The sequence below is a fragment of the Channa argus genome, chromosome 2 (assembly GCF_033026475.1).
Source record: "Channa argus isolate prfri chromosome 2, Channa argus male v1.0, whole genome shotgun sequence".
In the NCBI taxonomy this organism is placed as follows: Eukaryota; Metazoa; Chordata; class Actinopteri; order Anabantiformes; family Channidae; genus Channa; species Channa argus.
This window is the reverse complement of record NC_090198.1, coordinates 12065899-12091339: the sequence shown is the minus strand read 5'-3', so window position 1 is coordinate 12091339 and position 25441 is coordinate 12065899. Positions and strand designations below refer to the sequence as shown.

At 37.3% G+C, this 25441-nt stretch overlaps 1 protein-coding gene across 4 annotated transcripts; it reads right to left on the bottom strand.

Moving 5' to 3' along the window:
• Positions 1–1372: 1372 nt before the first annotated feature.
• On the bottom strand, positions 1373–25438 carry LOC137115198 (tetraspanin-18B-like). Of its 4 annotated transcripts, none has more exons than XR_010913551.1 (9): positions 25270–25438; positions 17897–17980; positions 7727–7810; positions 6984–7178; positions 5828–5902; positions 4981–5079; positions 4669–4836; positions 4231–4333; positions 1373–3651 (listed from the first exon to the last, which is right to left on the bottom strand). XR_010913551.1 is itself a non-coding variant. In XM_067495416.1 (9 exons), the coding sequence occupies exons 2-9, from the start codon at positions 17975–17977 to the stop codon at positions 3604–3606; spliced, it is 834 nt and encodes a 277-aa protein (XP_067351517.1). In that variant the 5' UTR covers positions 17978–17980; positions 25270–25436; the 3' UTR covers positions 1374–3603. The 4 variants fall into 4 exon arrangements, 3 of the variants coding, with proteins under 3 accessions (XP_067351517.1, XP_067351518.1, XP_067351519.1); XM_067495416.1 differs by having other exon boundaries at positions 1374–3651; positions 4231–4314; positions 25270–25436; XM_067495417.1 differs by having other exon boundaries at positions 1374–3651; positions 4231–4314; positions 17906–17980; positions 25270–25436.
• Between the last annotated feature and the right edge of the window lie 3 nt (positions 25439–25441).

Sequence of the window (25441 nt, the reverse complement as noted above, 5' to 3'; positions counted from 1 at the left end):
TTGCAACATTCTAATCTGTTGGCAATGACATATTTGTCTCAAATTGCCAAAAGCACATTCACAGTTTAATGGTTTCAGATGAATTGTCTCTTGGAGACTTCTCCTCCTAAATGTCAGATGATTTGTGCTTACTGATTTGCTTGCTGAAGTTTTCAGTAAATGAAATCAAAAAGAAAGGTGAACCCTGACATCCTCCAACAGTACAAGTATCTGTAATGATAACATCAGATGATATACTGTATGTCTTTGAACACGTAAAATCACAACAAAAAACAGGTGAAAGGTTTGTTGAGAAACTTACCCTCACCAACCAGATGTGACAGAACCAGTCCAAGGTACAGTGCAGCTGTCCCAGTCTGTTCAAGAGGTGTTCTCCACATTTGGTGACAGATTGATTCAACACTTCCATCTACTTACATGAATTTATTTTGGAAATATTAAGATTGTGCAGCACAAAGTTAAATGACGCCAGCCTCCTATCACTTTTGCTTTACCAGTAGTATCAGTTTACAAGCCTCAGGGTGATTGAAGAAGCTTTATTGTCATTCCACAATATACAGAAACATTCAGTGGACTGAATTTTTGTTCCTCTAGGTCCATAGTGCAACATAAACATGAAATATGACCTAAGGCACAAACATACTTAAAACAAGATTACTGAATGTCATAATGAGGAGAAGATGATACAATGATAGAATGAAAAGTAGTGACTAAACTAAGCTAACTAAAGCAGGGTGGTGCATTGAAGGGTTAAAGTTTAATGCTGCAGGTAATGCTGCCATGTATGTCCAATGTCCAAGGTTAAGACAATTTAAAGAGCATTATGTACACTGAGTCATGGATTTCAGGACGATGTTATAAGCCAATTAGGTCTATGTTTTTAGATTTTTGACTTTTCCTAAAAAGAACTTTAATTCATTTCAAGAATCAAGAGATTTCTGATTGTTGACACTGTATAATTTCAGGCATACACTACTCAATATACCTATATAATTATCTCCACAGTAATTTAGTGGTGTTTAGTTTATTGTTATGCTTTTACTCCTTCACCCAAATTGTATTTTCTGTTCATTGGAATTTTTGGGTAAATATTGAGTGATTTTTAGTTTATTACTAGAAATTATTCAGATAATGCTACACCTACCTTAACATCAGTGTAAATTTCAGACCTTGAACTAAAGGTTTACTAACGATAATGTAAAACTCACCTTTAAAGCAAAAATGAAAAAGAAAAATGCTTAAAGTTCAAAATAATTTGTAACTATGATAACTCATCTGCTGGCACCAACAAAAATATTCTTGTATATGTGACTTTAAATATAATAATATAAGCATTTGAAAGCGTATGAAATATAAATAAAACATTACAACACAAAAATCACAGATACCAGTTTAATGTAAATCAGTGCCACTGATACAAATCATCTCAAATTTTCCAACACAATTACAGTACAGAAAAAAGATAAACTACAGCCGAAAAAACTCACCACTATTACTCTGTATACAAAAAGAAAAACAAACTATACATTGGCTCAGTGCTAATGAGGATTACAAGTATTTACATACACACAAACACACATGTACACTCTCACTAACAGCTCATTTATTGTCACTTTGTGAAGATGAACAAATATACAGGTGCTCCATGACGAACTTAAACACTGCTCTACTCATCTTACAATAGTTCACACAGAGCTAGTCATGAATGCTCTTCATGTCTTATAAACAAATTACAAAACCCTTACAAATGTGAAAAGACTTTGCATCATCTTTTGACCTTTATCTTTGAAAACATTGGGCCTCATGCAAGAAGGGTTCATTGATGATCACGACACATTTTACCTTAAGTAAACTCATGAATAATCAAAAGAAAACTCTAGTTTGAAAAATTAAGACCACTGGGTATAATGAATTATTTGTTTAATATGTTACAAAAAACTAATAAGAATAAGCGGATAAAGTAAAATAAGCTGTAGGTGCAGAACTGAGACTCTGCTCCCTTTATCAGTGCCATCTGCATTGGGCAAAGTCAGTGTAAATACATTTGTCACCACATTTTAGCTGTTCTAATATCCATCCATAATCTGTAATCTGTACTTATCCTGTTCAGGGTCTCAGGGTGCTGGAGCCTATCCCAGCTGTCACAGGGGAAGAGGCAGGCTACACCCTGGAAAGGTCTTCCAACACAGAGGCACATATACAGACAGAAAACCATTCACACGCACATTCCCACCTATGGGCAATTTAAAGTCACCAATTAACCTAACATGCAAGTCTTTGAACATAGGGTGGAAACTGGAGCACCTGGAGGAGCTGTTGTCATACTTTGAGAATAAATATTATATTTATGAGAACAAGAACTGCATGTTAGCAGCAGTAGCACCTTAAATTATGTTTTTTAGATTTGGAAAAGAAAAATATTGAAAAATGTGTTACAAAGATAAATAACATTTTGACTCTTGTGGACACATCTAACAAAGAAAAGTTCTTATTTTAAGTAAAAGTTGTTATTGTATCCAAAAAGTGAACCAAAGTTATTACTAAGCACCTGAAAATGAAGGAAAATGAAATGAAAACAAACTGAGGATACACTTTAGTGTTGGTTGGAGCACATCTGATCACAGACATCTGTGTAGTCAGCTGTGTGTCCGGCTGTTTCATTGTCTTTTTCATATATTTCGATATTTTTTAACCTAATTTTCAAAATCTCAGAATGTTTAGAATAAACCTCTAAAAGTAACATTAATGCTTTGATGTAAAAGTATAACATCACCTTCTGTATATGTAAATTTCCTCTGTCTTCCATCTCCACATTTACTTCCCATCAATGTCAAGGCTGTCTTATCTTAGCAAGATGTGTTTAGTGTCCAACATCATGTAAAAGTTCTCCCTTGTCATTTCTGTCACAGTTACAGCTCTTCTCTGGTGACAGAAAGGATTATTAATTTCTATTTATTTGGATTCTCTAATACAAACACTGAAGTTGCTCTATTTTTATCAGCTATTATCTGATGCAGCAGCACCTAATGATCGAAACGTGGAAGCTGAGAAATGTTTGTGTGGTTAAAAGAATTTGGAGAATCTGACTATTAACACAAGCAAAGTTTATGATAAGTATAGAAAAAGTTTGAATGATTCAAACAGTCACCTTCACTTTTCCAGATTTCAGCTAAAAAAAACACATTCACTACAGTGTGTGTGCTGGCTGTCTATGTTACCTGAACTACAATGTGCAGAGCTGTGCAGACTCTCCATGATACGGAAAATCAGTCAGGGTGAAATTGAGGTTAGAAATTAGCCTTTAAGTCTCGTATTGTGCCAACTTTAGTGCTGGTCTCATGGACACAGATTAACCCTGGACTGAAGTGACTACTGTGATGAGAAAACCATCTTGAATTCAGTTTGCCCTTCAGTGTTTAGTTTAAACCTCTAAACACTGACATCTGACAATGTCTACTGTGCTCAAAGCAGTACTTCAAGTACAAAATGATGTCACAAAACCACAGAAGACAAAGAAACAATCACTGTACAGTACATTTTATATTTTACAGTTTTGTTTTCCTTCTCCTTGTGCCTTTCTGATGGCTGATGACAGCGCCGCGGTTACTGGATGCCTCTGAATAAACACATGGCGAACACCATGGCGAAGAGCTGGAATGAGATACACGGGCATCACAAATGTTAAAGGTTCTTTAAATCTGAGAAAAAAAGCACAAACTCTGTTTATAGCAAAGAATCATATATTACATAGTGCTTTACAAGGAAAAAATATTAATAAACAAAAGAAGAATACATGACACTTGTTTGAGATAATCATGATGCAACACATTGCATGATTCAGGGTCATACTGTTCAGCTTGGTTTTTCTTTTCCATATTTGAAAAAGATAATTTATGTCTTATTTATCTAAAGGAAAATGTCTAAGAATCTCGAAACAAAATAATAAGATATAAAGTCTGTGTATGAGCGGTGACTCTTTCGGTGGTTATCACAAGTTCCGCTAACAGTTAAACCCCGGTACTGGTCAGATTGAATAATGACGCAAATTATCCATGTTTCCCCAGACCAGAGTGTGTTTTTGTGTTTCATCCTTTGTGTTTGCTAATAGGCATACCAGATGAGAAATAAAATACAAAGGTCTAAATCTCTGTTCTGAATTATTCATATGAAAACAAACAATTGGCAGTAAAACATTTAAAAATAAAATAGCAAGAATAAACAAGCACATACTTCAATTGTAAGCACCACAATGGCCAGAGCTCCTGCTGTGTAGATGTACGTCTCAAAGTAGTCCACCATCGATGAGTAACAGCCCTGCATGAAATAACACAGCCTGTACCTCAGCCAGGTGACAAAACTATATTATGTCTCATGTCTTTAATCTAGCGTGTGTTTTATGCTTTAATGTGTTTCTTATTCTGGATTTGAATTTCTATGAACTAAAGATACACATCATGATGTCAGGACGTTAATTAAAAGTATAAATATTACTATAAGACTCATCAATTATTAAAATGCCACTTACATATTAATCCATTAGTGATAATAATCTGATACACTGTAGGACTTTCAGTGAAAAGGTCCTCTACCATGATTCTTTCAGAAGTCTTTTTACGCTGACTCAATGTGCATTTAAGTTTGTGAGTAAAGCGCGTCCCCTCAAATGACCTTGTTGTGTCTGAAAGCCACGCTGCCGCTCACACACTGCTCCACATTGACGTCTCCAGGGAAACTGTTCCTCTGGCAACAGGCCTCAGGGACAATCTTATTGGGGTTGAGGAGCCTGAAGAGGCTCTCCTCGAAGTCCTCAGGGCCACTTATGCCACAGCAATCGAACTGTACAGAGGAACACAATGGGAGGGAACAACAGATTGAACAGTAGGACTTGGACACTGATGGATGGTACTGTTGCCACACTGGATGATTTCAAAATAGGAATGAGCAAAAAGAGCAGGGGTAATTGGAAAATTGCTGCTTCACCGTGGTCATGATGGCGTTCCATGTGGAGGTAAAGACGTCTGTGTTGTTATGACCTTGGTAGTGACGTTTCAGCTCCCTGGTGAAATACTCTCTGGTTAACTGTGAAGAGGCACAAACACAGTTAATTCAAAGAAATTCTCCTCAAAACTTTGGCCTACACTGTAAAAAATACACAGTTTTAGACAGTTTGTCAACAATTGAGTTCAGTTAAGGCACTTTTAAGAAATGTTGATGTATTATTTATAAAAAAATTTTTATAAATCTGTAAGATCCACTTAGTCTTTGCGCTTCTTTTAATTGACATATCTCTGAAGAAGTGGTGCATTTAAAGTATCAGCATACAAATGTTGGTGATTTCTTCTACCATTTACAACTGACTGAAAACAAATGATTGTGCGTCCAGTTCCACAAAGATCATTATTTAAAAAAACAGAAGTAGTAACTGTGGATTCATATTTCTGTTTATGTGCATAAAGAAAATGTGTCTTATACAGAGTTGTATAAAACTGGCTGGAGTTGAAGTGAAACCTCTGACCCTGACCACAGTGCTAAATAACTAAACATTAACTTGTTAAATCAGCTTCTCTTTCAGATCCATGCGCTTTGCTTCTTGTTCATTCATGTTTTTGTTTTGAAGAATAATGTATGTGTACAGTTGGATCAGTTTGCACTGATCTTCTGAAGGAAGAAAGTTACCTGTTAAGTCTTAGTTTAAGGTCTGTACAAACTGTTGATTAATTGTGGGTATACTTACTTATAACATGCAGTGCACATAAGCTAAAAAATGCAACGTGTCTTGGGGTGACGCGCTGATTAACTAATGAGGAGAAACTGATCCATTACTCACATGCTCCCTGAAAAGGAAAGCCAGGATGGCAGCTGCCAGCTCAGCCAGGAAGATGAAGAGGATAAGCATGAAAAACTGAGAAAAGATTAAAAAGAGGTGACAGTGTTACCCAGTAGTACGGATGATTACTATACCAATACTGTAGAAACAAACGCTTTATTATTACACATCACTTTTTAGGAGTTATATAAAAGATTTTCAAATGGAAAACAAGAAACACACTGTACCATTAACAGCAACAACCACATTTACAAATAGTATTACACCAGCAAATCATCCTGAGTAATAGCTTCTGTTTGTAAGAGGCCTCCACAGTGAAATTCATATTAAATAAATAAACACTGATCCTGAAAAGCCCACCTAGTCTTGCAGGAAGTAATCATTACTCCTCTAGATGGCACACTTGTATTGTCTCACTAAACTTACATAATGTACTGAGATTTAAATGGAGGATGAAGACCAACTCAATGTACCTTTCTTCTTTGGGTTGTTGTTTAACCACATTTATAGACAAATACTGTACGTATTTGACACATACTGTACAGTATAAGTGTATAAGTGTAAGTATAAATGTACTGTATAACACTAAGTAGCATCATTGGCATTTTAATTATACAAGTGTGGAGTGTTTAACAATACAACAGAACACAACTTAGACCAGTGTCTACCGGTGTCTAGGTTCTTATTTGGATTGACAACATAGTACATTGTACCTTAAATATGTACATACATGTATGGTGTACTGTAACTATGTACTGTTAATCTGAGGTGAGTGTGTGTTGGTAATTGTGAGTAAAAACTGGCTTCAAAAAGTGGTCCTGACCCATTCACTCTTAATTGTGTTGGAAATGTATTTGTAAATGGAATAAACTGCCAATGAATCTTCACTTAACCCATATTGACAAATGGGAAAGCATAAATCTCTAGCTTTTTTCTTTTACAAAATTAGTCAGCACTTTGTATAAGCCATTTGGCAGCCAAGTATTTAAATTGTAAATAATGTTTTGAGTAAATGTATTCAATGTGGATTCTTGTGAGGCAGTGAGCTAAGATACATTTAACATTTTTTATCTCTTAGTCAATTTTGGGTTTTGTGATGACTGATGCAGCTAAAAAGCATGAATGAAATAACACCTGCTGACTTGGGTGCACTCACTAAGAGCAGGAGACATTTGTTCTCCCTGATGGCTCCACAGCAGCCCAGAAAGCCCAGCAGGAACAGCATGCTGCCCATCGCCAGGATGACATAAACCCCAGTGAACAGTAGGGGGTTGGCTGCCACAATCTCCCTGAAGCCCATCGGGTCCACCAGCACCCAGACGCCAACACCCAGCAGGAAGGAGCCACCCAGCTGCAAGAGAGAAGGGTTAATTCTTTAGGGAAAACTGAATCACCAACCGCCATCACTCCAGGTGGGGAGCGGAATTAAACTTCATAACAACTGAGCAGATGAGCATTACCTTTCAGTTAAACAACAATATATGTGAGCAAAATACAAAATAATATAAAGCAACCTGTCAATGTGTGGCAATTTTATGTGAAGACATAATTTGGTTTCAGGTATTATCAGGTATTATCATTATCAGGTATTTGTGATCAGAAATTTTAGAGGTTCAGAGGAAGACTGCTGAACGTGAACAAGGCTGTAACAAAGCTTTATTGTAGCTTCAGAAGAGCTTCAGAAGAAGATACAAGCTCATTGTTTTATTGTCTGGAAACAACAACAACAAAGATGCTGCAGCCCCTCATCAGTAAATGATGTTTTTTATTGTCTGTTGTATGACTTGTGTTTATGCGTGTATGCACTTTAACAATTCTTTCGATTGTGATCTACTTTTTGTTTTTTCTGTCGGATGTTAAACAACAGATGAAGACAGCAAAGAGTGTGTTTCAACTTACGAATATGAAGAAGTTGAAGATGAACATCAGGTACTTCATACAGCTGAGGCAGTCCCCCTCCATGGCTGAGCTGCTCGTTGAAACCTCCCCGTGCCAATGCACACACACACACACACACACACACAAACAGACACACGCACATACACAACACAATAACATATTTCAATATCAGAATAGTTCAAATGCTGCAGATATACTTTAAGACTAAAGTTTTGTTGTGACCTTCTCAAACACCATGTGTGAAGATTTTAGCAGAATGTTCCCAACATCTTCCACCAAACCTCTAAAGACCCGTGCTACAATAAGAAGTTATGCTTCGAGATGCAAAGTGTTTTTCTATTTTCACATATAAAATACGGTTTCTACTATATGACATATAAAGAGTTTGGACTTTTGGTTGTCAGACAAATTTGAAGACATCATCCTGGACTCTGGGAAATTGAAATTATTTATTTTTTATTAGTTCAAATTTATGGAAATGTTCAAACAAATACAGCTACATAGGTACTTTAACAACAAAATAAATAATTGACCACCCTAGACACTAGTGGGCACATTAATCAATCAATCAATTAATAACTTATCACAGCATTACAAATAGCCAAATCAAACATTTTTTTTTTGAGCTGATTCGTTTGGGTTTAATGATACATTATGAAGAAAGATCAGGGTATTTACTCTAACTATAAGCAATGATACAGTTTTTTAACTGTCACAAAAACATGAAAATTGTCCATAACTTAATTTGTAAAGCTAATAGTTTTTACCCAAACCTAAATATACATTACCCTATAACATGCATATATGTAAACACAACCACGGATTAGACGCACACAAGGAGCAGGACAGAGAAATGCATGATGACACATAGGCTGCAACAGTTTTTGTCAGTTGTGGGGACGTGACACTGACAACCTGTCCCTGTGGGATCATATGACACATGGTGGGACGTTGGCTGGTGCTGAGGACGACATGTTGATGTAAGTGGGGCCATCAGCAGGGGGTGTGAAAAGGACCAACTGTGCACTTATGGTCCCTGATGGTGTTTACCGGTTAAAATTAACGTACAGCCACCTGTCACATCTGAGGAGTTGGCGAACAGTTTAGTTTAATAACTGCAAATTTAATGAGGAGCATGACTACTGTGAGAGTTTTCACTTATTTTATCTCATTAACACTTTTCAAGTGATAATCTATCAACACCTGTGTGAAGTTTAGTTTGGAGGTGGAGATTCTTTGTGTTTAGCTTCAAACCCACTGCTTTCTACATTCATCTGTTCAACATTATGTAGCTTTTTTCTTTTTTAAAAAGATCAGTTTCACTTTTTTTGTTATGTTGCAGCCTGATACTACAGTTGCTTAAATTATAATTTTTTCCCCAATTCTACACTCAGTACTCCATACTGAAAAAGTGAAAACAGAATTTTAGTATTTATAAGTATTTACACCGTTTGCAACAACACTTTAAATTTAGCTCAGTTGTCTCCCATTTCTCTTGATCGTTGCTGAGATGTTTCTACACCTTGATTGGAGTCCTCCTGTGGTAAATGAAATTGACTGGACATGATTTGGAAAAGAACACACCTCTCTAAAGAAGGCCTTACAGCTCACAATGCATCCTGTATCAGAGCAAAAGCAATGAGGTCAAAGGAACTGCCTGCAGAGGTCAGAAACAGGATTATTGCAAAAAGGTTGCAAAAAAATTCTGATGCTCATATTAGGTTTCTAAAAGCACAGTGGCCTTACTAAGTTTGGCAGAGCTAGGACTTTTACAAGAGCTGGTCACACGGCCAACTGATCGACTTGGTGAGAAGTTGAAGATGCATTAGTAAGAGAATTGATCAACAAAAAAGGTTGGCGTAGATTAAATCTATCAGACCATTGTTGAGTCCATTTTACCAAACATAACTGGAAATGAACCAGTGTTACTGTTAACAGAAATGGAAGGACAAAAGCTAAACAGGCTTTAAAGTTTAGAAGGTTCTGATGCTCCTATTTAACACAGATGACACAACGGTTTAGCACCAGTCATTCCTGGTTATTTACTATCTCGACTGCGGTGAGCTCTCAAATTTGCAAATGCGCATTTACTGCTAATTTGACTGCTCTGTGTGGGGCTTTTACTTTAATGGGGTAAAATATTGGATGCTCTGCTCGCACTGCAATTAAACAGGTTTTGTGATTGCCACTGCACTCTGGGCAATTGCAGCGCTTTGGCTGAGGTCAGGGTTAATAAAATAAGGCATGTACAGTATGTTTTGTTGGGAATTTGTCTACACATGCACTCAGCATTATTAGCACATCTTTGTCAATCACTCGTTTCAGCAGAATTACAATTACCAAGATAGATGTGCTATTATAAATTGAACAAAGAGAAATTACAATAACAGACACTGACTGCGAGAAAAAACAAAACAAACAAGAATACACAAAAAGCTGTCAAACACACAGCAAGAATTGTAGTGATGTCAGAGAAGACATGATTACACAGTCCCATTTATTGCAATCACCAAACTGCTGCCATTATTACAGACAGAAAGACAGAGCCAGACATCTTGATTAAAAACCAACAGGGGTCATAATAGCAGAAACAGCTGTCACAGTTACAAGTAATCATTATTTAATCAATTTTTATTAAATCGCTACAATTATAATTACATGATTACAATTACATTTAAAATCCAAAAACAGCTGTTGAATACTGTAAGAACTGTGAATTCACACCAGCTACGGTTTCCAACACAGAAACTTCTGCATGATCACTGTTTTTTAACACTAACAGGGTCTGGTAAGTGAAGACATATGAAATGCGAGGGTGTATTTTTCTTTTCAGCTTGTCAAGAAACATCTTTGCCAAAGAGCTGTGTGGTAAAAAAATAAAATAAATAAAAGGGTTACAAATGGCTGAGAAATGGCCATTAAGTCACTGATGACGGACTGATAGATGTAAATGGTTTATATGAACTCTGTGCAGTGTTTTTTCCTTGTAGTAAATAAAATCTGCAACATTAACACATTTTAAGTCTTAATCGTAAAACACTCCCAAATTATTGTAATTAAGCCAAATGTTAAATGGTGTCTAGTCGGCAGCTCTGAGGTCCCCTAACAAACAGGTGTATCTTCATGTATGTACTAAAAGTTTCAAATATGACCTATGTTGCCCTCAGGTTCCTGCAGGTTGGCTTTGCTCCAATATACTAGGAACATATATAGTAAACACTTGCAAGAGCTGGTTCGAAGAAATCATCGCAGAGTTTACAACCTTGGCTGGAAAAATTATATGACTGAAAAAAACTCAGTAACACTGGCTGACTAATGGAACGAGTGATTCTTTGCCAAAACACACTGGTTGGTCTTTTCATTTCTTCAACACTTACACAGTTTTTTTTTAAAGAAAATAAGTATTTTTGTGATCAGAGCCATTTTTTCCGTATTGCTAATACTTTTCTCTTTTATACTGTTTTTTTCTGTACTCATAACTAAAGCACAGTTAATGTCATTTCTTGTACAGTAACTGAAATTTTGATTCCAGGAAAGGATGGTTTCATCGTTGCAACATTACTACTCTGTGTTACAAATAATTGTGTTTTTGGATTTTCGGTGTGTACAACACACATACAGTATAAGGTACTCCGATGCCATTTAGCAGCTGTGGCTCCTTTCAAAAATACGTCTTGGGGCAGCTGGGCAATTTCACGCAGCCATACAGAGAACAGCCACAAATAATTCCCTCTCCCCACTGCATCATGGAGAATTGCTCTGCTTGGATTCAATAATCCTGCTTTTCCCAGTGGTTGTTTCCTGTGGGCCAACATTAGAGATCCGACAGAAGCTGAGTCTAATCAACCCACACTGGAACTTCCTGGTTATTCAGCAGAATTATACTGTATGTATGAGCAGCTGGCGTGTACCACATCACGTTAAAATGTAGATATGGCTAAGGTGTAGCAAAAATCTACACATCCAGCAGATATTAGCATTAACTTGGAGTTGGTAAATGGTGGAAATATCTTCCTAATCAGACGAAGATAAACACAGTCAAAAAACGGGAGGCAAAAAGAAGACGATACTTCCATGAAGTCAACCAGGTTAGCCAGATTTTCACAACTTGAACAACTGAGTCCAATGTTGTCTCTCCTGTCAGTGCTCTTTTTTTTGCCTAACCATCTAGTCTGTACATTTATCTGAAAACAGCTGCCTGCTGCTGTTGGAAATCTGATAAGAGCAGTGAATAAAACCAAAAAAATAATCTGCCAGATGTTAAAATACTCCATAGGGTGCAGAGGGAACAGCAGAGGGATGTGATAAACCTCTAGGGGTTTTTCACTACTAAAGACCACTTACACTTTACACGTAATCATTTGATTCATTGTTCAAATAAAAGAAAAATATTCTCTGCTTTAATAAAACACTTCCACTGTTTTGCCTCCTCATCACCTGTTGTTATTCAGCAGACAGACACACAACTCTAACCTGTGTAACTTGGCAACAACCAATGGAAGCAGAGAAATGATGGAAATCAGATAGTGAAGAGGCTCTGGTGCCAGGTGATGTCACAACCATCAGGTTAGGAGCAGCTGCTTTATCTGATACATCAACCAACAATTAACAGGACAGGGGGGGAAAGATTTCTTTCACATCTATTGTCCTCTTATTTTCTCTTTTCAAATTTTTGCTTTTTTTGCTGAATTTGTCTTAAGCCTCCAAGTGTAGTACAAAAACAAAAACATTACAAGCTTACAAGCAAAAAATATTCAGATTTTTAAGCATTTTTACAGCATTTGGTCAATAACTTGTCGAATTGTCAAAAACACCATGATATTTATGTTCGTGTGTATAATGTTCCTAATTACAAAGACTGAAACCAGCAATTTCGGGTAATTTCTGCTCGATAATGATAATCAATCAATGGTCATAGTATTTGTTAGTTTGACTGACAAAGAACAATTAGTTTGGCTCCCAGTCACTTCTGATGTTGGACATGACAAAAAAAAAAGATTCAGTGAGCTGGTCAAATATTTAATTTCCCTTTTACTTCCACAGTGAGACCAGCATCTTTATTAGCATATATAATGGAGCCACTAGCCTACAGATTTTGGAGCTGCAGAGTCAGCATATTGCAGCAGTGAAACTCTATCCCAGTGTGAATCCACAGGCTTTCCACAGCCAGTCTGTGTGTCTGTTTCTGCCGTGCTTACCCACCAGTGACAGCACGCTCCTGTCCAATAAATCAAATTGTCACAGAGGCTGGAAGGAAATGCATCATATACAGAAGTGTGTTCCCTCAGTGCTAGAGAACTAGTGGACCTGATGGCCTTCATCCATCAGAACAGGGCTGTGCAGCAATAAATGGGCACAGTGGGATAAGCCCAGTGGATTTAATGGTTCTGCATTTGTACATCAGTAATGAGAGAGCCATGTGAAACACAGTTCAAGTGCCAGAGCTTCTATAGAAAAATACTGGTGAATCTCACATATATCCGAGTGATAGCCTGTTTCCCAAATACAGCAACTTATTAATCATCTTATAAATGACTCGAGCCAATGTGTTCACCATAGACTGTGATGCCAAGTATCTACAAAATGCCTCTATAACTGTTTCTAACACTGTCAGAATGAAATCATTAAGTTGTGCTGTTCAGGTAATTCAGGGGCCTGTTGGTATTCAATATGTTTCCTATCATCAACAAATCCCATTAAAAGACTGACTGACCATATTCAAAGCCTGATTCATCTTTTTTCTCTGTGCCATGAAGCTACATTGTCATTTAAAACTACTCAGAACACATCAATGAGCTGCCTGCAACGAAAGGAGCTAAATGTAGAGCAGAGAATCAGAGGTACCTGCGGGTACCGACACCGCACTGAATCATTTCTCCCTTTTAGTCTGTTTGCAAGTTACTTTCGAAAATTTAAATCTTTCATTTTGTTCTGAAATAACTGCATAAAAAAGATGTCCTCTCTCCTTGCTACCTTGTTATGAAAACCAGTCACATGGACAACATCTCCCTTTGAGGGACTACCACCATGTCCCATAACTAGAGCCAAGCGGGGGAGATATCAAATTATTTTCTTTTACACACTTTGATTTTGGTAAGGCCCTGAGATGCATATCAAATAAAAGCCGGTGGACGAGGAATACATAAGGATGGGGGGTATCCCTGAAGGGCGAGGTGGTGTAAGCCTTTTTGGAAAGCCATATTGACTTACTTTCCTGTTTCGAATGCTAAACAGATGTGAAAGTACAGACGTAGAGGAGCAAGAAGTAAAGAAGCTCTCATGGGGTCAACAGCAATTTCACTTTAATTAGCCAAATCGTCAGCCACTTCAGTGAGGAACTAGAACCAGTCTGGGGCAATTTATTCTCCCTTTTTTCCTTATTAGCTGTAATGTAGAAGCTCTTGCTTTGTTAGCAGTTTTAACACCCTGAGTTGGAAACCTAAAAAGCTAAAGTTGCCTAGAGTCTCAAACTGCTGCTTAAGACAATCATTACAAACTTGATAAACATTTACCATCATTTATGTGTTTTGCTGCATTGCAGAATTACATTTACTCTGAGCTCACATTATAGCTGAAGTATCACGAGGATTACTTCCATAGCTTTGGACATCTTCTACGAAAACACTGTTCTGTACACTGGCTGGGAACTTTAAATATCATTCAAATTCACATCAGTGACATATTTACTACATCAGGTGTTCTTTTGAATAGAGTTTCCTGAGAGAGTCTCTAGTGGGTTACTTGCTGCTACGTAGGGTCTCTTAAAGCCAGTTTTGCCCTTTTATCTTAAAGGCTGTTTAGTCTTTTAGTTTTGATCTTTCCTAACAGTGCTTTCACAGCTGCTGCCCTGTGACTTCACTACACTTTATTCTAGCAGCAGCTCTATAATCTCATCGCACAGCCAAGCAGAGCTCATTCTAATCTAAAGAGAGAAAAAGGTTACCAACATGAAAAACTTTGATTGAGTTTTTTTAAACTAACATCATATGTCTGTCCATATTTAGGGAGACGTGAATTACTCATTAGATTCAGCAAACTCAGCTTCTGTAGCATTTATCTTACAATAGTTTCTGTTTACTGCGGTCACACAAAAAGCTAGCGAAGCAGAGATTTGTAAGAGCTCAACAACGATGAATTAGTGGGTTCACAAAACCAGAGCCCTGCCTCTTCTCAACTACTGCAGCATTCAGCTTTAAACTGATGTTTACAAGGTGTAATTTAACACCATACAAGTAGTGTTTTGCAAATATTGTTAATAAACCAAATACTTCTGCACAAATTTTAATTACGACTTTTCTTCTTGCACTACCTCAAAGTCAAGGGCACCACATGGTGTTCATCAGGTCGGATTTCAGCCTTATTTCAAAACCAGCAGCAGTCAACTAAATAGCCTATTTAAACAGCTGAGACCAGAATCATTTTGAACCCTTTCTCCAGGGAAACTATTGATTATGCTATTGATGAAAGATGCTAAATTAAGTTAATTTTCATGGGGAATTACAGGAGCATCTAATTTCAATTGTTACATCTGCAGTATGCTGCAGAGGCTATAATGTAAAGCCTGGACTTGAGTAGTGCAAATGTTTTGTGACAAGGCGAACATCACATCCTTTCCCTGTTAGAGGCTATTTTTTTCCTCACAGTTGAATTGAGGTGAAAGTGATGTAATGTATTGTGCGCTGACTATGCGGAAAAGTTGTACCCCTAAATAAGAGTTTAAAATTCAGAGAATTGAACTGAATTATTTAACACGTACCTAAAATACTACTAGACTTGTTATTGGCAAATGTGTCATGTTTTAGTCAGTGCTGTCAGTACGGCTCTTCCAGCCTGTTAGTTCGGAGCCGTTATAAATGTTGACCCAAGGAAGAGAATGCACCCACCATCTTCTAAGAGGGAAATGCTCTTTGTCGATCAAACACGGTCAAATATTGCCAATTTTATTTATTTATTTATCCTTTTATAATAATGACGAGCCACACAACCCCCAACAAGATAAACAGTAAAGATAATGGATGGTTGGATAATAACGAGAAGACCACATCTGATGTAATGGCTCCAAATGTCTGTTCTGCAATATGTTTTGCTCCACTTTTGAAAAGCATTTGTGCTTCTATTGGTCACAAAATCAGAGTTGCATCAACATACATAAGTGACAAATACATGACTAAACATTTCATGGTGTTGGAAAATAAGTAACAGTGAAATAATCTTTTAAATCTAATAAGGACTGAGGGCTGAGCAGTCGAGCCCACCATCTGCCACAGTCACACACTGTAACACTTTCATGTGTGTGTGCATAAGTATGTGGGCATCACCACATGTGCCTGTGTGTGCACATTTCACCAGGTGGTTCAATGTAAGCAGCACACACAGGGAGGAGATAGATTAACGGATACCAAGCAGGCTGCCATGATTATTGGACTCCACAAATAAACACTTATAGAAAACCAGCTAAAAGGAGTTGATGGAGGACTTAGATGCCAAAGACACCTGAAAGTGCACTTAATACTTACAAGTCACACCAGTTTGAATTGTATCAATAGTCTAACAATATAAGTCCTACCAAATTTAATATCTGCATGCCAATAAATGAAAAAGCACTGTGACATGAGACAAAACACACACACACTCACACACGCACAAACACACACACACAAACACACACACTTTAGTTGACACTGTTATGCTGCCTCAAATACTCACTATGGTTCCAAACGTGGATAAATCGTTAGTCCCTACCACATGTCTAAATTAAATTAAAACCATATGTAAAGAAATTGAATAATATTCCTATAAATGTCCATCTTGATTACGAACCTGTGTCCAGGTCTATGGCTTCAGAGCTTCAAACAACATAAGTCAGAAATTAGCAATTTGAAACTAATAATTTTTTTGGTTTTCTTGGGAAATACAGAATATTACCAGCCCTCACCCTTTCATGTGTTTCATCAGGATGAATTACTGTATCTAAAATAGTGAATTCAAGCATAACATAGGTTCATCATTCTAACTATGTGACTGTAACACTAGCCAGAGGTGAAATGTAATCAAAAGCTGCAGACTGGCTCTATATGTTATTTACACTTTGCCTGCACTTTTTAAGACCCACTGAGATAAAACTAATTAACACCTCTCCATCATACCTTTGCCAAGTTTACAAAGTAAATTCAACTGTTTTAAGAATTCAAGGTCATATTTCTCTATCGTATGTACATTTAGTTGTCAGAAAATTAATATCTTTCCTTCTCCGTAAATCATGCATTCTAATGCTTTCATATAATTCCATCTCCAAAGGAAAAAACATCTTGTAGACAAATACTTTTAAGGGGTCAGAGACACGAGAGGCAAAACATCAGAACTGCATTTGCCTTTTTGACAAATCCAAAGTAAACTGGGATGTATTCCAGAAAGTGGGATTAGTGAAAACTCTTTAAGTTTAGTATCCCTGAGTTGAGTTAACACTAAGTCAGTTTCTTTTTAGCTCACCGCCTTTTATCAACAAACCCTCGTTCTCTCTGACATAAAATCTACAGGACCTGTCACATTTATACCCTTACTCATACAATCCATGTGAAAGCATAGATTGGGATGCATTAATCTGCTTGTGTACGATTCTGTACAATTTACATTAGGACAAGTCTAGGGTTTTAGTGGAATTGATGTGAATATAGTTATAGTAATGTGGGTGAAAATACTTCAACTGGACTAAACTTACTTTAAATTGTTGATTTTGCATGTTGGCTGCATGTAGTCTAAATGTTTTTTTGTTTTTTTTTCAGTAAATATGTTTTAACTTACCTCATGTTGAAGTTAAATGCTATTGTGTGTTTGTAGAGCTCTACCTTAACGAAATTTGTGTCTGCTAATAGACAGTAAACATCAATTGAGGGTATTTTACTGCACTTGCTGTGTTTTTTGTTTTTTTATTGTCTAACTTTAATATTTATTTCCCCAATGGTTCTGCTCTTTATTTACCTGTTGCCATGGTGAATCTTAGTATCAGAGCTCTACAGATGACAGTTTTGTGTTGACTGCACACAGAGAACAAATTCAGTTTTATCAGGGTTAATTCCCTCAGACTGCAGAGTTTGTTAAACCTGCTTTCTGGAATATCCCCTGAAGACTGAGCACTGAGACTGGACTTGATATCAACAGAAAGCATCATACCATATGTACCTGTTTAATGGCTCTCGGATTGAAATGTACAGTAGCTCCGTCTTTAGCCTTTGACTGCAAGCAGCTGCACATCAGCTGCAGAGAAGAGAGAGGAATAATTATGGTTGTGTTATACATTTATGTGCATGCTCATAAGGAAATCATAGGGCAGTCACTGCCTAAACATAAATAAATTATTTTATCCATGTGAATGACTAACTTGAATGGCCAATAGGTAAAAACATTACTCAGATCAGATGCCTAAGCTCCACCTTTGGCTATTATTATATTTGAAATCACTGATGTCTCTGCAGAAAAATCCCACTGAATTGCTTTTAAATATGGTGCAAACGTGCATGTTGGGCTTGGGATAATTTAGCAACTACTTGGATTTTTGACTTCTGTTTCTGCTAAAATCTGGAACAGATCAATATTTTTGTGAAAATTGCATCAGATCTGCAACAGCCTATTACTCTTATCAGTCTCATGAAGGAGACTCTAGCGTAATGAAGTGAAGTTTTGCCATAGCATTAATTGTAATGACTATACTCTAAAATTATTATCACTATTTTTTGTGCCTTCACCCACCACTGACAAAAACAGGACTGGTGTAGAACAAAGCATCAGTGAACTGTGGAATATACTCATCTCTGAATATTGAATTTGATGATTTGATCCAGTGTGGTTTAACTGCACAGTATGTTGTCATATTTAACACATGGGCCACATTTGCCTGCTGCCTGCAGTTGCATGAAAGTGCACATACTCAAGCCTGCAAGTGCAGGTACTGGGACATAATATCTAAAACAATGAACATGGTAAACATTATACCAGCATAGCAGTAGATCATTTTTGATATGTCTTTCAAAAGCCCTTTAAAGTCACTGAAATGACCAAATATAGCTAAAAAAAACCTTTGACAGCAATGAGAAGATACAGGACGTAGCCTGCACATCTCAATAAACACTCTAGAAGCCTAAATAAAGACCATACATTTATCTACATTTAGCTGTAATTCAAATTTTTGGCACAGAGACACAGGTCTAAGTAATGTCCAGACGTTTCTAAAGGAAACACCACATGTGAACAGGAACGATATCATGATCCGTCATGTTTGATCCACATTAGGGCAGAGGAAATGCTAGAGAAAAGGGGAAAAAAATGACCTTAATAATGAGAGTGATTCATTATGCTGCAACGTAATTTTTTTTTTTTTTTGTGCTACATGATTCACTGTTTCATGATTCTGAATCTTTTTTTTTATTGTGTTCATGATTGAAAACTAAAGAACTATTTGTCATAATCATGCAGATGAGCAATCAGAGGTTCATAACAAAACAGAACAGCACGAGAAACTCTGAAAACTGCTAAAGCCGAGTAAGAAAATTATTATTCAGCTGACACACCGTCACACAGACAAAACTGCAGCAAAATTAAAACTGGACAATCTAGTCCTACAGAGCAATTATTAGATTTATTTTTATTTATTTTTCCTCTTTTGATCTACATTTGTCCTCAGTCAGTCATGTGTTGTTTCACACAGAATTTCTCCAAAATGCTCATTAGTAACATTAAGGTTACTAAGGTTAAGTGATCAAAATTAGATTTGACTAGTGCAACAACTGCAACTATCTTCATGCTGACTAAAATACTGCTAAATCTTAATTGGTGCAGATGTTCTTTTCCCAACTGACCATTTTAAACCAGTGAGAAAAGCACAGGCAGTAATTTCCAATGTGAAATGATCAAAATGTTGGCAGAAACAATGTGATGATGAGGTATGTATGTGTAAGCATAAAAACCACATTTTATACAGACCAAGTTATATTATTTCATAAAACGCAAAACAGTGATAGGAAAGTGAGGTAACATAGAATATTTAAGCTAAATCTCATTGTTGAGCAGGATGCTGTGTTGTAATCCTGTGTGCAGCTACAGGTTGCTGCTGGCAGCTGTGCCGATCATGCAGGCCTGCCAAACAGAAAGCACATGACTCACGGATGTGGAGAACCTTTCAAATCGGTTGACAGCAGTGCTGCCTACACAGCTAGGAGCACAGCTCAGTGTGTCTTACTTGTTTTTTTTCTTCAGGGTGAAACATATTCATATACGCATGAGGTGAAATGGTGACCAATTCTGCACCCACTGAACACTTTTCTTTTTTTTGCGGACAAATTTCTGCTCCTTATGACAAGGAACCAGAATAGGACTTTTTCTGAAATCACTCCCTACTTTATATTGCTCACAACCCCAAAATTCACATTAGTTGCATTTTCCATAAGGGAAAATAAGCTGGATTTTAGCTGAATGGTAAGGCTTAATGTCAGCACGTGAGCATGCTGATGTTTAACATAACAGCTAAACAGCAACGTCTGCATGCAAACATGCTAAGTTTTAGCAGGTATTATACCATCCCAACCACAGTTTATCATGTTGGCATGGTGACATTTGCTAATTAACACTACGCACAAAGTACATCTGAGGCTGATGTGAATGTCACTAGTTTTGCAGGTATATGCACAACTTGTGAATAAACGAACTTAATAAACACCAGATGGATAATGATTAATTAAAGCTGTTTTTTGGGACACATGAACGTTTAGCAAATCGTCAAAATCAGTTTAATCTAAGATCAGTCAAACTAATAAGAAACAAACAGAAATGCTATTTACAATTGTAAACATTTTACAGTACAAAATATAGCACAGAAAATAGTTTATAGGAATTTATCTGAGAAACAGCCTATAGCATCGAATCGCCATTGCTCCCTACATTTATTTTTTTTATTCCTGTTATTGTTATTATTATTGCTATGTATTCTTATTGCTACATTGCTAATTTAGCACATTCTCTAAGCACTCTGCCACTGTTCACAGTTCATATAGAAAACAGGAGTGTATGACGTATAAATCTTTGTTCATCTTGGGTCTTGAACAAGATTTTACCACTTTTGTTTTTCAGTTTGCCTCTGCCTGCCTCCAGTTTATATTTATACTGCAAATTATCTTAAAGATCAACATCACACAGACTTAGAATGGTTGTTTTATGTGCATAGAAGGAGAAAAAAAAAGTGACAGTGAAAGCAAAAGAAGGGACTGATGCCAAGAAGTGATTTTAGATGCACTGATGTTTCAGATCTGCTGTTAACCACCAAAACTGGGCCTAAAAACTGAAAAAGTACAAAAATCTGACAAGCAACGTTAAAGCAGAACCAGGGAAGCGAGCTCCATCACACTGTCAAAGGCCTGTTTCAAACTAAAAGTTGTTATCTGATTGCTGTAAAACCTCATGAACAGTTTACCCCTGATGGAAGTGTGATGAAAAGAGAATCATTCCCAATTGCTGCCAACAGCAGCCCTCGGTGCCATTCGAGAGTGCTGAGCTGTCAGTCCATCGAGGACAAACCAAACCTTAAAGAGATTAAAGTAAAAATGTCAAACACTAAGGTAGACACATAATTCTCCAGAGACCCAATTACACTCAAACCCCACGAGGTGGATGCAGAGGCAGAGAGTCCTCAAGTGGCTGAGTGCCCTGCACGGGACAGTTTGTGCTGCTTCTCATCCGCCTGATAATCACTTTTACTAATTGCTGTTTATTAAATGAAATTTATAAACCATGTGTGAATAAAACCAGCTTCTCAGACCCGAACACGTAACCTTCCCTTCATATTGTTTAACTCTCAGACTGAATCACACGGCTGCTCCGTTCTGCTCGGACTAGGACCACACAAGGAGCAGATTCCTCTTACTGTGATTGTTTTGTGGTGCAACGTCACCCTCATTACAGCTGGGGCCATCTGGTTCAGGTTTGGGAGAATAAACTCAAGTGTGTGAAGAAAAATACTGTCTGCTGGTTTCTCTCAGAGAGTGTTATTCTGATTCTGAGTTATTGAATCCCAAGTGTTAAGTGTATGTATGAGTGGCTTGGTGCCAAATGCACCCATGATTGAGCCACTGTGTTACAGCTGCACCACAGTGACTGAATTACTGAAACATGTGGGCTCGGCTCAACGTACTGAGACTGTGCACACAAAGTTTGATGGACTCTATGGTTAGATTGCAGATTGTTTAATTTGATAAGCTGATTCTCAGCTGAACCCTAGTTCAGTCCTGATATTTACTATCAGAACATGTTAAAAATAAAATGTATAGCCTGTTTCCTGTTCCACCAGCAACAACATCACTTCTATTATTTCCACATCTTGACTATTGTGATTGAAAATCTGGTGGTTTAGCAAGGAAATTACATGTAAAATACACTGTGACTCAGTAGGATCAATTAACAAGAGCTTCCCAAATCAATTTGTGTCTTATGTCATTATTTCCCATTATGGTTTTAACCATAAGAAAGTTCGTCTGGCTACAGGACTTAACAAGGTATCTTACATAGTCCTTGTAAAGTTGACTGAGCTTTTCCTGCCCTGTCTCTTGGTTAGTGGACCAGTCATAAGCAGTCATCTAGTTAAACACTCTTCTTCTTTATTAAACACCCTCACATCTCTTTATATTTGCACTTTATTTTTTATGGAACATATTGCAAACTTTTGCAAATATTATATATATTACAAACTACTTTAGCCTTTTTCAGTACATGTTGAGTGTTGTTGCATGTTCTATGTCTGATTAATACAAGAATTAAAGACAAGTTGTCCAAAGGACCACCGGGACAGAGAAACGCTAATAAAGCCTCCATGCTGTGATGAAGCAGAGTTCAAGGAAGGGGAAGGCGGGGCTGACCATCTGCTTTTTAATTCAGTCCAACTGAATTTAATCTTGTTAAAACTAGAAACCACTGAAAGCGCACCAGGGCATTATCATTATGTGTCCACTGTGTGTTTGAAGAGAGCAGGTTGTGTTAAAGGCTGCTAATTTAATCAACAAATCAATGATACAACCCACTTCATTGCTCTTCATTACCACTCAGTCATAAATGAAATCCTTCATCTACTGTTCAGTTCTTTTCTCTAGTTTTGCATATGTGTGTGTGTGTGTGTGTGTGTGTGTGTGTGTGCCTTGTCACATCTTCAGTTTCTGCAAATCCCTTGAAAAATATTATTCAGTTGATTTAATTTAACATTAAAAATCTACACATGTGAGAAGCTGGAAACAGGAAATTTTGCTTCATAATTAACTTAATAATTAAAAGTGTGTTTTAATGAATCTTTTGTCAACTTATCAGAGCTGAAATGTTAATTACTAATCAAAAACTTTACTTGCAACAATTATCAGAATTTGCTGCTTTTCTTTGCTTTACATCATTGTAAATTGAATATGTTTGGGTTAGTCAGATAGGACTTTTGTTCTAAAGAACTTTCCCAGGAATTCTTAATATTTTCTGATATTTCATTGGGCAAATGGATAACTGATAAATCGATTAAACCACTATTGAATTCACTGATGAGTAAAACAATCATTAGTGTAAATAGTTTCAGCTACAACAGTTTCAGCAATAGCATCAAGAAATCAGATCAGAACCACACTGCTGACACTGACAGTGGCATTTCTTGTTTTTCCTTAGATGAGACAAGACTGCTCAGGTCTAAAGTACAGAGTTTGACCTCAAACAAATACCAGTACCATTCCTCCTGTGAAAAACTCTTTTGGCAGCATGTAAACTGTCACTCTTCGAGGATCACACCCCCTGCGGCTTGTCAGTCTTTTTGTCAGGCCCCGGACACCCTGCTGTGATCCACAAATAGACTAAGTGCCTCAGTGCTGTGCATGAAGGGAAGGGACAGATGGACCTGCGGTTCCCCTCACCACAAAGACTGTCAATGTCCCCCAGAGACACAACGTTCAGCATTTGGAGGCGGTGAGAGCAGCAGCACCAGCAGCAGCAGCAGAGCCAAGAAAATCCACAAAACAGGGAGAACCAAGCAGAGTCAAATCAAAACTCGTCTTGTGGTTGAACTGTACTTCAGCTTTTATTTTTTTAAGTTTGAAAACTGGGAGCCTGAAAACCACCACAAACTAAATAGTATTGTTGTGTTGATTCAAGGCTGCAGTTGACATTGTTTGGTGCTGCCCCACCAGTCACACGCAGCAGTGAATCTTCAACACATGTAACATTTAACACAAGCTACAGAGGCACCATGTTACACACGTGATCACATAGTTCAAAGCAAATACATCCCTGACCTAAGTGCTAATGTAGATAACTATGAGCCATAGGAAGATACATACAGCAGGTCTACGATGTGAGGATTACAGTAATTTAATCTGTTGGATGGACAAAACCTTTATTTGCAGGCATCACATTGGGATGTGAGAATTTACATTGGACATTCTTTACGATGCTCTTCTAATTTATCACTTCACTGATTATTAAGACTAAACAAATGCAGTATTACAATAAAACCAAATGCAGGCTGCGTGGCCAGAGGGACGGACTTCAGACAGGTTGTCTCTTTAACTAACTTGTTAAGTGACATCTGTCTCATAAATGACAATGTAACACGACATCCCTGTAGATATATGTAACACTGGCTCCTTGGCACTGCTGCTCTGGATCACAGGCGTATTCGGGCAGTAAATATGATCTTATTCCGAACTGAGTTGCAGATGGTGCACATTAATGTGCCAACTGATTTATAAAAATGCATAGAAGACCTGACACACACACACACACACACACACACACACACACACACACACAGAGACAAAAATCGAATTTCTTGATAGTCTGGCAGAATAAAAACTAAATCAGGGGGTCAGTGTGTGTTGCACAGACTCACAAGGTGTGAAAGTCTCACCTGCCACCAGCCAAATGCTTGATTGGCTATGCAACTGGTCACCATGCCAAGTAATCAACTCTGGAGATTTCATTTCATTCAGTTTATAAAAGACTCAAAAATGACGCGCGTGATTAATACAACCACACAGAAAGCAAACATAACCAGGAGGGTATTATTTAAGATTTATTTCTAAGAAGCTTAAACAGCAGCATGTGGCTTTTGTTTCGCCCACAGTTCAATTTGATTGATTTGGTTACGAAACCTTAATATCTCTTGAAAAAGCTGCCTGGGACGTGATTCGCTGTATTGTTTCATTAAATATTGTGTCATTCTGCTGGTTTAGTATCATTATTTCCAAATCATTCAAATTATCTCCAAAGTTTTAAACCGACACATTTCTACAGTGAGCTGTAAGTTAAAAACAAGCTGACAAGTTGTTTTCTTCTTCTTCTTCCCTTTCTTCCTTTTTTATCTTTAAATGTCTTTTTTTAATTTTTTTTATTTTTTTTTGTGGCATTTCAAACATCCAGTCAGAACCATCTGAACATAAAGAGTAGACATGTGCAGTGTCATGTACACAGCTGGCTCTCTGACCATCGTCTAACTTACTGCTGCTGCTGTAAAGATACAGTAAACCGCTGCAACCTACCGCTCACAGATGAGCTTCTTTGTCCAAATGTCTCTTTTGTCTGTTGTGGACGTGAAGTCGAGTGTCTCCTGAAAAACTAATAAATCCAACAAACTCTAACCACCAACAATATCACGACCAGCAGCTGAAGTGCGCTGGTGGAGAGGTTTGGCTCCTTTATGAACCTACATCA